This window comes from Cetorhinus maximus, chromosome 20 (genome assembly GCF_964194155.1).
Source record: "Cetorhinus maximus chromosome 20, sCetMax3.hap1.1, whole genome shotgun sequence".
Lineage (NCBI taxonomy): Eukaryota > Metazoa > Chordata > Chondrichthyes > Lamniformes > Cetorhinidae > Cetorhinus > Cetorhinus maximus.
The window spans coordinates 54842748-54857411 of record NC_135898.1 but is presented as its reverse complement, the minus strand read 5'-3'; the positions used below and the strand labels follow the sequence as shown (position 1 = coordinate 54857411).

At 44.5% G+C, this 14664-nt stretch overlaps 1 protein-coding gene across 2 annotated transcripts in view; it reads left to right on the top strand.

Annotated features, from left to right (window-relative positions):
* The window catches only part of LOC144694384 (factor VII-activating protease-like), an 82322-nt gene that overhangs the window by 58213 nt on the left and 9445 nt on the right, over positions 1 to 14664 (top strand). For both annotated transcript variants that reach the window (XM_078564703.1, XM_078564704.1), the window contains exons 7-9: positions 2165 to 2336; positions 11669 to 11763; positions 13774 to 14029. In XM_078564703.1, the coding sequence (XP_078420829.1) occupies positions 2165 to 2336; positions 11669 to 11763; positions 13774 to 14029 (523 nt within the window). The remainder of the gene's footprint in view (positions 1 to 2164; positions 2337 to 11668; positions 11764 to 13773; positions 14030 to 14664) is intronic.

Genomic DNA, 14664 nt, shown 5'->3' with positions numbered 1-14664 from the left:
GCAGGCTTGGCAGGAGCAGGCGGGGCAGTCGCTGAGCCAACCCCTGCCCGCGATCAGCTCCGCACCACAATTTAACGCAGGCGGGCCAATTAAGGCCTGCCCAGTGTGGAACGCAAGCAGCAGCGCTTACCTGTGCGGGTGGGAGGGGGAGGGAGAGTCGGGTCCAGCGCTGTGTCGTGCATGCACGCAAAAGAGAGCTTCAATCTCCCTGAGGCACGGAGCTGCCTCAGGGAGATTGAGGTGATTATTAAAAAAAAAATAATTATCGTAAAAATGTAATGAAACATGTCCCCTCATGTGATTGTATCACATGAGGTGGGACATGTTTCCATTTTTCAAAGAAAGTTTTTATTCAAGTTGTAATAACTTTAGGAAACTTCACCCCACTCATGTCTCGTGATAGTTCGTTCGGCAGGCGCGCCCCGGAGTCGGCTGCGTGCCCACCAATAATTGAAAGGCTTATTAAGGCCATTAATGAACTAATTAATTTCACATTTACACTGCCCGTCGAACCTAACGGTTGGCGGGCAGGCAAAAAGCCAAGCGGCCTTTACGTTTTTTAGGAAACCTCATCCAACGCGATGATGTCGGGACGCACGCCTGGCATCATCGCACATCATTTTATGTTCCGGCGTGTCAGGCCTGCCCCCACATGCTGAATGTAAAACTCTGTCCTATGTGTTCCTGTTTACTGCCCATGATCAATATGTTTGTATATAAGGGTTGTGTGCTTTCTTACCCTCAGAGTGATTGTCTCAATTAAATTATTCCAGCAGCAAGCTTTTTGTGAATTTTAAAATAAAGATTATTTATTATCACACACTTCCCCTCCAAATGTTTAAAATGCGACGTCTCACTCACTCATCTCATCCACACTATAAGACACACAAAGATTGTATACAGATGAAGGTAAAACAATATGGTTACAACTTATAGTTATCTCAGTCTCTTTCATGGCAGGTCTATAGTTTCTCAGATGAGCTGATGCTTTGGTTGAAGTGAAGGCCTTGTAAAGCAGAGGGTTTCTAGTGAACTGCGAGGATTCTTGCAGTCGAATTAGCTGGAGGTTGGTTCTCAAATGAATTCAAAGTTTGAACAGGTTGGGGGGGGGGTTATTGGCGGAGGATTTCTTCTCTCACATTCAAGATACTGCTGTTTATCACATATGAATGTACAAAATTGGGAGCAGGAGTAAGCCGTTTGACCTCTCCAGCCTGCTTCAGAATTCAAAAAGATCATGGCTGATCTGATGATGGCCCCAATCCAACATTCCTATCTACCCTCAATGACCATTGACTCCCTTGTTAGTCAAGAATCTATCTACCTCTGCCTTAAAAAAACACTCAATGACCCTGCCTCCACTGCTGCCTGGGGAAGAGTTCCAAAGACTGATGACCTCCTGAGATAAAAGATGTCTCTTCATCTCTGTCTTTAATGGGAGACCCCTTATTTTTAACCTAGACTTCTTGGATGACTTTCAACAGATGCAGTGGTTTTTGGTGGAATTCTGTCTATAGAACAGCCTCTGCTATTTTTAAAAGCAAGCAGAGAAAATGGATGCCTCATCATGTGACTTTTACAAATCCAAAGACCTTTTCCAAATGAGGTGGATAGTTAGGTCAGTTATACATCCTGTGTTGTGGATTTCACATCTTGAGAGTTTGAGACAGCCAATGCCTTTGTATTTGAAATACCCATTCAATTGATAATACCCTTTTGCATTAGTTTCAGGAAAGGCATTGACTCAACATCAGTCTGGGAGATTTTTTTTGTTTGCTCTTCAGACAGGGGACTGGTTTCAATCTACAAGAGAAGTCAGGTGATCCTCAGACAACCATCGTTTTACAAACGGTCAGGTTTCTAAATATAAAATTAGTCTGAAGTTCAGAATATGCTGGGACATGACATTAGTTTTACCCATTGGTAAGTAAAGTCTGCTGTAATGTTAAAATGACCTTAGAAGATGGCTAGAATCCTATAATAGTGTGATTTTTATTTTGTTTAGATAGCAGCATAATCCTGTCTGACATTTGGTTTAATATCAGGTAAATACAGGTTGTCTGAGTTTTTGATCTAGAAAATTGTTCATCCCCAAGGTGAATAATTGATATTGTTTTAAATTTATGTTCACCTATATGTAACCCTAGGCTTTGACATTTTACAGATTCCAATGACTGTTATGAAGGAAATGGCGAAAACTACAGAGGCAATGTTAGTATAACGCAACAGGGAAGAAACTGTTTATACTGGAGTTCACACTTGCTTCTAAAGAAAAATATCAATATATTTGGGGAAGAAGCTGAAGGAAATGGACTTGGAGATCACAGGTTTTGCAGGTAAAAATATACCGTAAAGACTCAAGACAGAATTTAATGAGGCCTTGTTATGACACAGCGGATGGTAAATGCTGAGCTGTTCAAATCCCAGAAGGAAACTTGAAACAACTGTCACAACTAATTTTCAATTTATATGTTTTGAGATGCAGTGTTTGGCCAGGATTTTTCCATTGGCGAGTTGGGGGCGGAGGAACCCCCGACATCATCCCACCCCATTTAAATATTCAGGAAGGCGGGGGCACAGCGAAATCAGCTGTCCACCCACTGACCTGTCAATGGCCAATTGAGGCCATTGACAGGATAATTAACCCAATTAAAGGACCTGCCCATCCAACCTTCAGGCTGGCGGACAGGCCAGGAGCCCCAGTGGGCTTCTGAAAAAACATGAAACCTCATCCACCGGCGGGATGAGGCTTCATGCCTGTTTTAAAAAACTTTAATAAACTTTTAGTCATATTTATTAACATGTCCCATCTCGTGTGACATTGTCACATGAGGGGGGACATGTTAATAATTTTTTTATTTTTCTATTTTTAAACTTTGAAGCACTGTCAGCGATCTCCCTGAGACAACACTTAGTCTCAGGGAGATGTGCACTCTTTCACGCGCATGCGCGAAAGAACGCACTTTGACAGTTGGGGAATCCCTCCCCCCCCACCCCGGCACAGGAAGTGCATAGCGCTTCCCGTCGGTCGACCTGCTGGGCGGGCCTGAATTGGCCCGCCCACTCAAAATGGCGGTGGGGCCCGTTTCAGTGGTGGCGGTCGGCTGCCTGCCCGCCGCCGAGCCGGTGGGGGCCGCCCACCCATCAAGGGCAAAATTCTGCCCTTTGAATTCAGTAATAATAAAACCATTGAGTCTTAAGAGGTTCTTATAAAACTAAATTAAACATTTGTTAATAAAAGAAAAGATTGTGAGCACATACATATGTCTACAAATTACTGCTGCAATAACTCTTAAATCCCCTAGTTAATCTGATTCCCAGTTACACCTTTGTTAAGGCAACAGTAAAACACAGATTTCAAAAGACCCAGGCGAAGTAAATGATACCCTGAGCAGTTGAATTTGAAGTGAGTTCTCTTAACTTCAGTCCCTGGAGGCAGCAGTTTGGTACATACAGGCTGAAGGCATTTCACACTTGTTGAATCTACCTTCCCTTACACACAGCCTTCACTCCTTTATACATATTTTCCCCTTTGAATGCAAATTCCCATTGTTTTGCTATGTCTTTGGACTTTCATCACTAATCATAAAGAATTATCATAGTACCAATTTGACCAATAATCTTGGGAAAAGTAAACACACCGTTTCATAACCTCACCTGGCTAGATGTCACATTTCATCCCTCCTTTGAAATCAATCTAGTCTGGTTCATTTAAAAATGTAAATGTCCTTTTACACCTTACATTCTAAACTTCCTGCATGTTTACCATATTTACATCAAAGCCTTCAGACCAGCTGCCTTTAATCCAATTAAGTCACACACACACACACATAGATATCACTATTTTACAATAAATTCCAATAACATTGAGAAAATTATCAGGCCTTGTTAGGAAAAAGAGATAGCTTAAGTAAGTTATATTGGTATTTGTAGATGTTAGGAATGAGTTTCAGCTTTAAAGTTTAAGTTTGATTTTTATTTCTGTATCTGTGTATTAAGAAAGGTCAAATGGAGTTTTGGTTTCACTTGAAAAAGGTGCTTGCATTTCTAATGAGGAGTTTTATGACCCCTAAGGAGAAGTGAATCAAACACAACAGTGGGAAATTGGCTGTTGCCCAGCAGCAGGGGGCCGGAGAGGCAGGTCCCTCGCACAGAGACACAGAAGAAGAGAAACAGCAGTTTGCTTTGGAAGCTGTTGGAGTTCAGTTTGTTTGAAGACAGCTGTGAAGCAGAAGCAGCCTAGAAGGGACAGATGGCAGTCCCAAGCTAAGAAAAACCCAAAAAATCCAGGAGAGTGGAACAGGGTAAAGTCCAAAGAAAACCTTCTAATCAAAGGATGGACAGGAACTTGGGGAAAGACCCTGTTAATGAAGTTAAGAGTGAGGGGCAGACAGAAAGGCTCCAAGCTTCAGATCTAAAAAGACAAAAGCTACAGAAAGCAGATTTAAAGTGAGAACAGTTTGCAAGAGGCAAGAAGGCCCAAAGAGACAACTGAAGGTCTGTAACTCTTTGCTATGGGCATGTGAAGCAATGGTGTACTGTTAACGCTGAGTTGTTGAGAGAGAGTGCATGGAAGACAGCTTGAATGCATATAGTGACCCAGAGAAGAGGAACATCAGAAGGAGAGTTCAAAACCCTGGAGGTGAAGCCTTGCAGAAGGTGTCTGAGAGAAGGTGTTGGTTTGGGAGAAGATTCCAAGGTGAGCTCTTGCAGAGAGGAGATTGAAAGCCTTCATGTGAAGGATGGAATTCAGTGAGACTGGTTGGCTCATGGTGTGACAAGCAGCTGGGGGGAGTTGAGGAGAGATCCATAACATCTGTTTGAGGTGGCATCTGTCACTTGATTTCAGAGTGTGGTGTGTATGACCACAGGGTGCCATAGGTTTACATGGACTGTGTACTTACTGTGGGACATTAGAGTGTAAGATAATTTTTGTAGCTTGTGTTATCCTTACAAACCTGCATACCTCTGTGAAGGTATAGTTGTGGATGAAGGAGTATTGTAATATAGTTTATCTTTTCTTGTTGAATAAATGTTTTCTTTGTTTGTTAAAAGTTCATCAACTGACTCCTGTGCCTCAGTTCAGTAGCTACTTTCCACATATCTAAACAAACAAAGGATCTATCAAGCTGTGTTCCACTCTGGGGTCAGGCTTGTCCAGGGGTAACCTCAGATGGGATCGTAAAAGGCCTGTAAGGGTGGGAAACAGGGCAGGCGGGAGGACTTACTTAGCTAAGGGCCCAACGACATGTTGCGTTCATGAGATAAAGTCGGAGACCATGTCAGCAGTGGAGTGGCAATCACACCGCCTGGTGGTGGGAACCTATTTGCCATTCCTTTGCAAACCATGAATACTCATTCAATGGGAACCACACTAAATTAAGTCCCACCTTTAAGTTTAAGTCCATGGCGCACAGAAAACCCGTGCCTCCTGCTTGAAGATGGCGTGCCCAGGCAAAGTTGTTCAAACTTTAGATATGAGGTGAGGCTATGCCTTTGTCTATCTCAGCAGCCCAGGGAAGGGGAGCAGGGGAAGCTGGATGGTTTATTAGCAGCAAGGAAGGGGGTCTGGGGCTTCTCAGAGGGTGCTGGTGGTGGTTAGATTGCCAAGCAGCAGCACAGCAAGGCATTGGCACCTTTGGGGGCCACCTAATCCCACCTTCCAGCATCTGGTCTATAGCCTTGCAGGTTACAGCACTTCAGGCAGTTCCAGGTGCCTTTTAAATGAGTTGAGGGTTTCTGCCTCCACCACCAATCCAGTCAGCGAATTGCAAATACCCACCACCCTCTGGGCGAAGAGGTTTTTCCTCATGTCCCCTCTAATCCTTCTATCAATCACCTTAAATCTGTGCCCCCTGGTAATTGACCTTTCTGCTAGGGGAAAAACGACATCCTTGCCTACTATCTCTAGGTCCCTTGTAATCTTGTACACCTCAACCGGGTCACCCCTCTGCCTTCTCAGTTCCAAGGAAAACAACCCCAGCCTATCCCATCTTTCCTCATAGCTGCAATTTTCCAGCCCTGGCAACATTCTTGTAAATCTCCTCTATAACCTCTCCAGAACTATTATGTCCTTCCTGTAATGTGGTCACCAGAACCGTACACAAAGTTCCAGCTGTGGCCTAACAAGCGTTTTGTAAAGTTCCAACATTACATCTCTGCTTTTGTATTCAATACCTCACCCAATGAAAGAAAGCATTCCATATGCGTTCTTGACCACCTTGTCCACCTGTCCTGCCACCTTCTGTGATCAGTGGACATGCACTCCAAGGTCTCTCACTTCCTCTACCTCTATCACTCCCAATATCCTCCCACTTATTGTGTATTCCCTAGCTTCATTTGCCCCACACCCCAAGTGCATTACCTCTCACTTCTCTGGATTGAATTCCATCCGCCATTTTTCCACCCACTCAACAAAGCCATTGATATCATTCTTTGGACAACTGCTATCCTTTTCACTTTAAGCTTCAAGGCCAATTTTTGTGTCACCTGCAAATTTCCCAAACATGCCTCCCACATTTCAGTCCAAATCATTAATATATACAACAAACAGCAAGGGCCCCAACAATGAGCCATGTGGAACGCCACTGGAAACTGTTTTCCATTCGCAAAAATATCCATTACCGTTTTTTCCTGTCGCTGGGACAACTTTGGATACAACTCTGATCCAACTCCAACAAGATGTTTGAGAGTCAATGTCAGATCTGGCTAAACGTTTTCCTGGGGGACAGTCACTGATCTGTGCATGCTCCTTCAACAAGACCTGCAGCCCCGTGGATTTGGAGGGAGCCACATGCCAGTCGCCCTCAAGGTGAATGTGACCCTAAACTTCTACACTAGAAGCTCATTCCCGGGCCACCTGGGGGACATGTGTGGCACTTCACAGGCTGGAAAACATCGATGAATACGGGAGGTGACCAGTAGGTGTTCGGTAGGGCCAATAAATTCACAACAGATGATGATAGTCAGGCTGCTAGAGCAGTTGGTTTCAGGCCCGTTGCAGGTACAGGGTGTGATTAGCTGCACTCTTGTAGCCACTAGCGTTCCCTGGGAACAGCCAACTCTATTCATCAACCAGGAGAGGCTTCAGTCCCTTAATATTCAAGTATTGTGTGACCACAGGAAAGAATCGTGCAGGAGTGTCTTCGTTTCCCAGGGAGCTTTTATGGCTCATAAATTTTACAGAACTCCCAGCTGCCAGAGCTATTTGAGACTCCTGTCCAAGTGTAGGTTTAGATCCTGGGTGACAAGGATTATCCCCTCAGAACGTGGCTCAGGACACCAGTGCGTCATCCCCACAGCCCTGCGGAGGCACGTTACAACACTGTACACTGCTCAACAAGGGAAATCATAGAGCAGACCATAGGATTGCTGAAAATGCGCTTCCATTGCCTTGACCAGTCCAGTGGAGCATTGCAATACACACCACAGTGTCCAGGGTCATCGTCATCTGCTGGCCCCTCACACAACATGGTAATACAAAGGAGAGAGGAATTTCCAATCGAGGACATGGAGGAGTTGCTAACCTCCTTAAATAAAGATAGCCTGGAGGAATATGAGGAAGAGGACAGATATATCGAGGCACATCTCCAAGATGCCTTGGAGAGATGTACCATGACTGTCAGGGACAACCTCATCTTCAATCATTTTGACCAAGAGCGGGGCACCTACCTGGCCATCGTTTTCTCATCTGCAACCTTTTACCTGCTTCACATGTGCACCCACTTCTGCCAGCCTCCATCCAGAGCTACCCACATCCGCTAGCCCCTAGAAGGCCAAGGGAAGCGAACCTTTATCACACGGGATGAATTGGTGACTATCCCCTGAGGATACAGGCTTTACACTGGTGCATACATCACTGGAACAATTATGAGCCATCGTTCTGCTGCTTGCCCATATTAACAGGGCCATGAATGCTCAAGTAATACACCACCTCTCGCACTCATCAGTGACCTCGGCCAAGCTGCTTGGCACGTCATTATGGGAAGGCCAGCAGAACTGCATGTTCAGCCATGCTGTATTGCTTTGAGAATGCAAATCACACCGCACAGATTACTACCCAAGAAAGGCTAACCTCTAACTGCCAAAGTGTTGGATGCACAAGTGAATTGTCCCTCTGTCCTCTTCATTCAGCAACAACTGCCAATCATGAAGCATGACAATGCGATATGCCCCCAAAGAAGGACAGCCCAGCAAATGAACGTAATGCACGCAATAGCAATGTCTCAAACCCCATGACACCATCGTGCCCTCACTACATCTTACTTTTTTTCTTACCACCACTACACCTGGGTGTGACCCTGACATCAGCAGCTGATGAGGATGCAGGCCGCTGAGAACAATGCCTTGTTCTATGCGATGTCCTTGACGCATGTCGTCTGGTGATCTGAGGCCTCGAGGGTCCCAGCCTACTGGGGCTCTCCTGCAGGAGTGCAGGGCACCCTGCTCCGTCTCACCTACTCAAGGCTCTGGGTCATTAACAGAGGGGGTGAGGAGCGCTCACACTCTCTGTGATTGCCTTAAGAGGGCACCCCTAAGATGGCTGGTTGGCACTCGTCCTTCCTCTTAGAGAAATGTCCAGGTGCCTCATTCCCTTCTCGCCTAACCATTGCTGTATTGATCCCATGGCCAGAGTGATGGAATGCAGGTCCTTTCACATTTGGGTCATATGATAGATTTGGATTATATGATAGATTTGGCTCTCCATGGTGGTTGCCAACCTCTCCATGGAGGAAGCCATGCACTCACATGCTGGAATCATGGCAAAAGTCAAGGCATATGAGTCAAGGGCTCCGCCATCCTCCGTGCAAAATTTTGCATAGTCTCTGGCACCTATGCCAGATGTTCCCCTGCCTGTCTCTGCATCTCCAGCAGGCTTATTGTGGCCAAGACCAGTGGCCCAACATCAGCCTGGGGCTCAGCATTGACCTTATTCCCAACAGCCCTCTCATTATCAGGGACTTTGGCTGACACAACCCCCCTCAACTGCTGTGATATATCCGTGAAATGATCGCCAGCATGTGCCCCCAATTCTATACACAAATCCTTGGAAACCCACATAAGTGTAACTGCACTGATGGAGGGTGAAGGAGAGGCAGATGATGGTACATCCTCTGGGTTTTGTAGGTCTTATTAGAGGTGGAGTCATCTGTTTGCACTATCAGCTTTGGCCTTCTCTGCCTATGGCGATAATCTGCAGTGGAGAACAAGAAAGACATTAAGAAGAAACCACAGTTTCATGCATGTGTCTAATGTGCCAATGTCTCAACACCAGTTTGGAGGTATTCTCACTCTACTGGCTGGCTAGTCCAGTTTCACCATCTGTAATGGACTGGCTTCCCAATCACCATCATGTCCTGTTCAAAAGTTATGACTTTGAGTTCGGCCATTCCTCCTCCGGTCTTGGCCCACTGCCTGGCATTGAAGGTCTCCCTATCCTGCCTGGTAAAGTGGATAGTTAGTGGCATGTCAGGAGACACCTAACTTCCTTATCCCATGCATCCCCATGCCACATACTGGCCACACATTCTAACTGGTACCCAATCACCTTATCATACACAATTGTCACAGGGCCTCTCCTCTTTTGCCATGTGGTACTGAAGATGAGCAGGCATTTCCCAACCTGGTCTGTCTCCCAACTTGTGAAGTCCCTTTGCTTTATATCCTCATGAGAGGGGCCTTTGATGCAACGCCATGTTGCTCACTTACCCAGGCTGATCGGAGGAGGTCATTCACCTTTTTGTGGAAATGCACCCAGGTTTGTGTCTGGACCCCATGGCCGCTCACTTCTTCTGCGATCTCCGTCTAGGTCGCCTTGGTCAAATGGGGAGGTCCCTGTTGCCATCCTTGGGGAAGAGCACCTCGTGCTGTTTCTGGATGGCCTGGAGGAGAATCTACAGGGAGTTATCGCTGAACTGTGGGACTGCTTTGTCTGTCTGAAGGCATCTTGATGATTCGATGAATGTAAGTGATGGGGGTCCAAGAGGATGCAATTCCAGATGAAAGGGAGCAGTGATGGGGGACAACTGATGGAAGGTTTTAAGAAGGATGGAGGCTGCAAGCATACAAAAATGCTCTAAGTGACTCTGCAGGTGGACGATCTGTTTTCAAACAGGCACAGGCTCTCCCTGCCTGCAGAGACTGGATGATTGCAGAGGTGGGCCTTTTATAACCCGTCCTGACCTGCAATTCAGTCTGCTAATGATGGGGGTGGACACTCCCTGCCTGCTCCCACTGTGTGATTACATGTGGGGCATGTGCTTGCTATATGCACTTCCAATTTGCATTGAAATTGTGTGCATTGCAGCTACCGACACACAAATGCATGTTACGCACTTTCATTAAATTTTGCCCTCAGAGTGCAGTAGTCATGAAGCCTAATTCCCATCCTAACCCGAGGGCAGAAATGTCCCCCCATCGGGGGGGGTTGTGCAGGGGTGGGCAGGGGTGGGTGCGAACCCGATAGGCGCCCCCAGTCAGGGCCGTGACGTCAATTAAGGCCCACCCAGCGCGAAGCGCCCGGAAGTGCTGTGCGCTCCTTGTGCGGGCGGGGGGATTCCCTGAGTCAGGGCCTGCGCTCTTTCACGCATGCGCGCGAAAGAGCGCTGAAATCTCCCTGAGGCATGGAGCTGCCTTAGGGAAATTAAGTTCAGAATGGAAGTTTTTATTAAAGACAGAGAAAAATTATTTAGACATGTCCCCTCATGTGACAGCATCACATGAGCTGGGACATGTTTGTCAAATGTTTGAAAATTTTTAATTTAATTAATAAACCCTTCATGAAACCTCATCCCGCCTGTAGATGAGGTTTCATGAAAAATGTGAAGGCCGCCTGGGCTTTTCGCCTGCCCACCAACCTTACAGTTGGACAGGCAGCATTCTTAACTACTTTAATTACTTTCTTAATGGCCTTAATAGGCCTTTGACAGTGCGGCCAGCGCCCAGCTGACTTGGCTGGGTGCCCGCTGAACTGAAAATCTAAATGACGCGTGATGATGTCGGGACGCCCGCCCGACATCACCGCGCATCATTTTACGCATCAGCAAGCGAGCCCTGCCCCTGCTGTCCGACCTGAAAATTCTCCCCGTAGTATTTCCCATCCTAACACTAGGACCAATAACACATTAGTCAGTATGTACAACACATTGTCCATCAGAAATATCAGATTCTAAGGCCTGAATCCTGCTTTACATCATGCACACGGCATGTAATAATAACAATGCAGGGAGAAGTGGCTGCAGTTACATACTAGTCATACATGCTTCTCATTAAAACCACAAGAAAGGATGTTTAAGCCATGGCTTCTCAGTGCCCGACTATAACTGAGCACCGATTTAAAATGGTGCTGCTGGATAAGCCCCTTCAAGTTGGATACTTTTTCTAAAAGGGATTTCAGCTTTTTAGTTGTAAGAAGGGCCTGCAGTTTATGGTCAGTAGAACGCTCGCTGAGGGTGGTGTGGAAGCGGGGAAAACAGACAAGTATGATCTCGTCCAATTGAAATCCGTCTCTTCTTTGCCAAGGAGGAAGTTTAAAATTAGAATTGGTGCTGAGAGGAAGTAAAGGGAAAAATAGAAACGACAGCAATAATCTAAAGAAATGGAAATGCACTTGTCGCATGATGCCACGTAGCTAAATCTGACATGATCTTTAAACTTTATCTTTGATCAGGAATCCAGATGAAGATGATAAACCTTGGTGCTTTTTTAAAGAAACAAATGGAAAATTGAAATGGGATTTTTGTGCAATCTCTCAATGCAGGAGTGGTGTGTACAGTTAAAACACTTGTGGTATTGTATATTTACAGCATTATCATAGTATATGCTCATTATGTTCTGCATTTCATGGGTACCATATTGTTAAGGTTCTTTTTATATGAGACCATTTGTCCTTGTATAGTCTTATTTTCTCATTACAACCCAAATAGAATATAATCATGCAGGCTAGTAGCATAAAAGGCGCAGATGCACTTTGAACCTATAAAGTAACCTAGCAAAACCTCCAAAATATTCATGCTTATTTACATCAGTGCTATTGTCCCCTTCCCTCCTGACTGCCACAAACCTGATGAAGGGCGTTCCTAATTACATTCTTATCTCTAATTCTTAAGAAGCTGTAGTCTAAGGTTGCGCAATTTGCAGATTTTTCTCTAAATTCCCTTTGTACTGATACTCTCTGTACGAATTGAAGCAAATCATTAGCTACCTGGTAACAGGATATCCAAGCTCCTTCCTTTCTCCATAGATTCGAAAACAAAACATGGACTGAATTTCAAAAGCTCTTTTTCAGACAAGGTTTCAGATTTAAATGATGCTCAATTTTTATTTCAGACCGAAATGCCTAGATTATAGGACAAAAAAAGGCTGCAACAGAAAGTATGTAATTACACAGCCTTCGTCAGCTGGTATTTATATTGAGAAATCATAAACTAATTGGCCCCAAAATTCCTGTGACCAGGAGAAGCAGTTTTGTGGCATAACTTTGGAGGTGGTGCAGAATTTGCAGCTGAACCTGAATCTAGCAGGGTTCTACATTTCCCTCGTTTTTGCTATTAGCAATGTTAGACAACATGGGTGCTTGTGATTCCTTGGTGCACAATATTTCTATTTATGCAAAGCTTGGGATTTCTACCTTCAAAGATTGGAATATGGTCTGTTTTGCTTCAAAATTTAGGCAAAGCACAGGAATTTAAGAAAAAATTTCTGAGGCACCCTTTTTCCCTCCTCATCTTAACAAAACCTTTCATTGTTCTGAATGACTTAAACACCCTTCTTAACCTTCTCTGTTTCAATGAAAAGAATCCCAATTTCTCTTTGCTCCCTCTTCATAACAAACATCACTTATCCCTGGCATCACCTTGGTGCATCTCTCGTACAGCCTCTTCATGGCCTTGACATCCTCCATGAAGTACAACACCAAAATTGGGCACTGTCAGGTAGAGCTTCTGCTTTGGGCATAATCAGAAATTGTTCTCAAAATGCATTTGAAATTGTGCTGGTTAGACTAAAATGAATTTGCGTAATCACAAATAGAAAATCATCCATAAACCAATGCAATCAGGCAGCATAATAGAAAGCAGTAGCTACTTTGTTTCTTTTCTTTCCATTAAAAGTTATCTCTGATGTACTTAAGAGCAGTAAACTGGTGCGGTTTTATTAATGCAGCTCAAAATGGGTTTATCACAAAAATGAGCATTTTTAATAAAGGGGTCTATTTATGAGTAACTTGACTCACAATCACTGAAAATAACTTTAAAAAGGCTATGCTGAACATTTTGCTAGCATCTTTGGTCTACACTAGTCAATTTCTTAGCAAACCAAATATTTTATGATATGAGAAATCTTGTAAAATATACCTACCAGTGCCTGTGCACCTGAGATAACGAATGCAATGTGAAGGGCCTTCCCGAGCCAATGCAAATAGTACCTGGAGAGGTGTAGCCAGTTTTTTGGGTGGGGCATGATTTAGGCAAATTAAATCATGAACCAGTGTAAAAGATTGGGAAAAGATAACACATCTGATTTTGGGTGTAAGTCACCTCCATGTTAAATATCCCAATCTATTGCACTGCTTCAGCCAATTGTCCTGGAAACTATTGGAAACTTCCCCCCAGTACTCTAATAATGATCTGCATGGGTGAAGTACTTTGAGGTGTTTCTGAGAGAAATGGTCAGTGTGTTTTACTTCATGTCTTTTTATTTTTCAGCATATATAGCTTGTGATATTAGAACTAAAGCCCTTTGACAGTAACCAGAAGAATTTTGTATTTCATGTAGGAACTACAGCAGCACCCGAGCCTGAGACTGCCCCTATACCTATGCCCCCTATTTCTTTCCAAAGCTGTGGAGAAGTAAGCTTAAGAAGTTTAAGTCGTATCTATGGTGGGTTAAAGACAGTTCGTGGTAGACACCCTTGGCAGGCATCTGTGCAACTAAAAGCTCAAATAAATATTTATGATTTAGGGCATCAGTGTGGAGGAGCCTTGATCACACCCTGTTGGGTTCTTACTGCAGCTCACTGCTTGGAGGCAAGGTATGTCCTTAGAAACAAATAATAAATGCATTGGTCTAATCTGAAAGAGCTGAGGAATTGTAGCTAGATTTTAGCAAAAAACTGCGGATGCTGGAAATTCGAAACAAAAACAAAAATACCTGGAAAGCTCAGCAGGTCTGACAGCATCTGCGGAAAGGAATACAGTTAACGTTTTGAGTCCATATGACTCTTCACCAGAACTTAGGAAAAATAGAAAAGAGGTGAAATATAAGCTGGTTTAAGGAGGGTTGGGACAGGTAGAGCTGGATAGAGGGCCAGTGATAGGTGGAGATTGCCAAAGATGTCATAGACAAAAGGACAAAGAGATGTTGACGGTGGTGATATTATCTAAGGAATGTGCTAATAGGTGACAGTAAGAGTAGAAAGCAGGACGAGCAAGGTACTGATAGCCCTCGTGGGGGTGGGGTGGGGGGAAGGGATCGAAATAAGCTAAAAGGCAGAGATAAAACAATGGATGGAAATACACTTAAAAATAATGGCAGTAGGTGGGAAAAGAAAAATCTATCTAAATTATTGGAAAAAAGGGGGATCAGAAAGGGGGTGGGGATGGAGGAGAGAGTTCATGATCTAAAATTGTTGAACTCAATAGTCAGTCCGGAAGGCTGTAAAGTGCC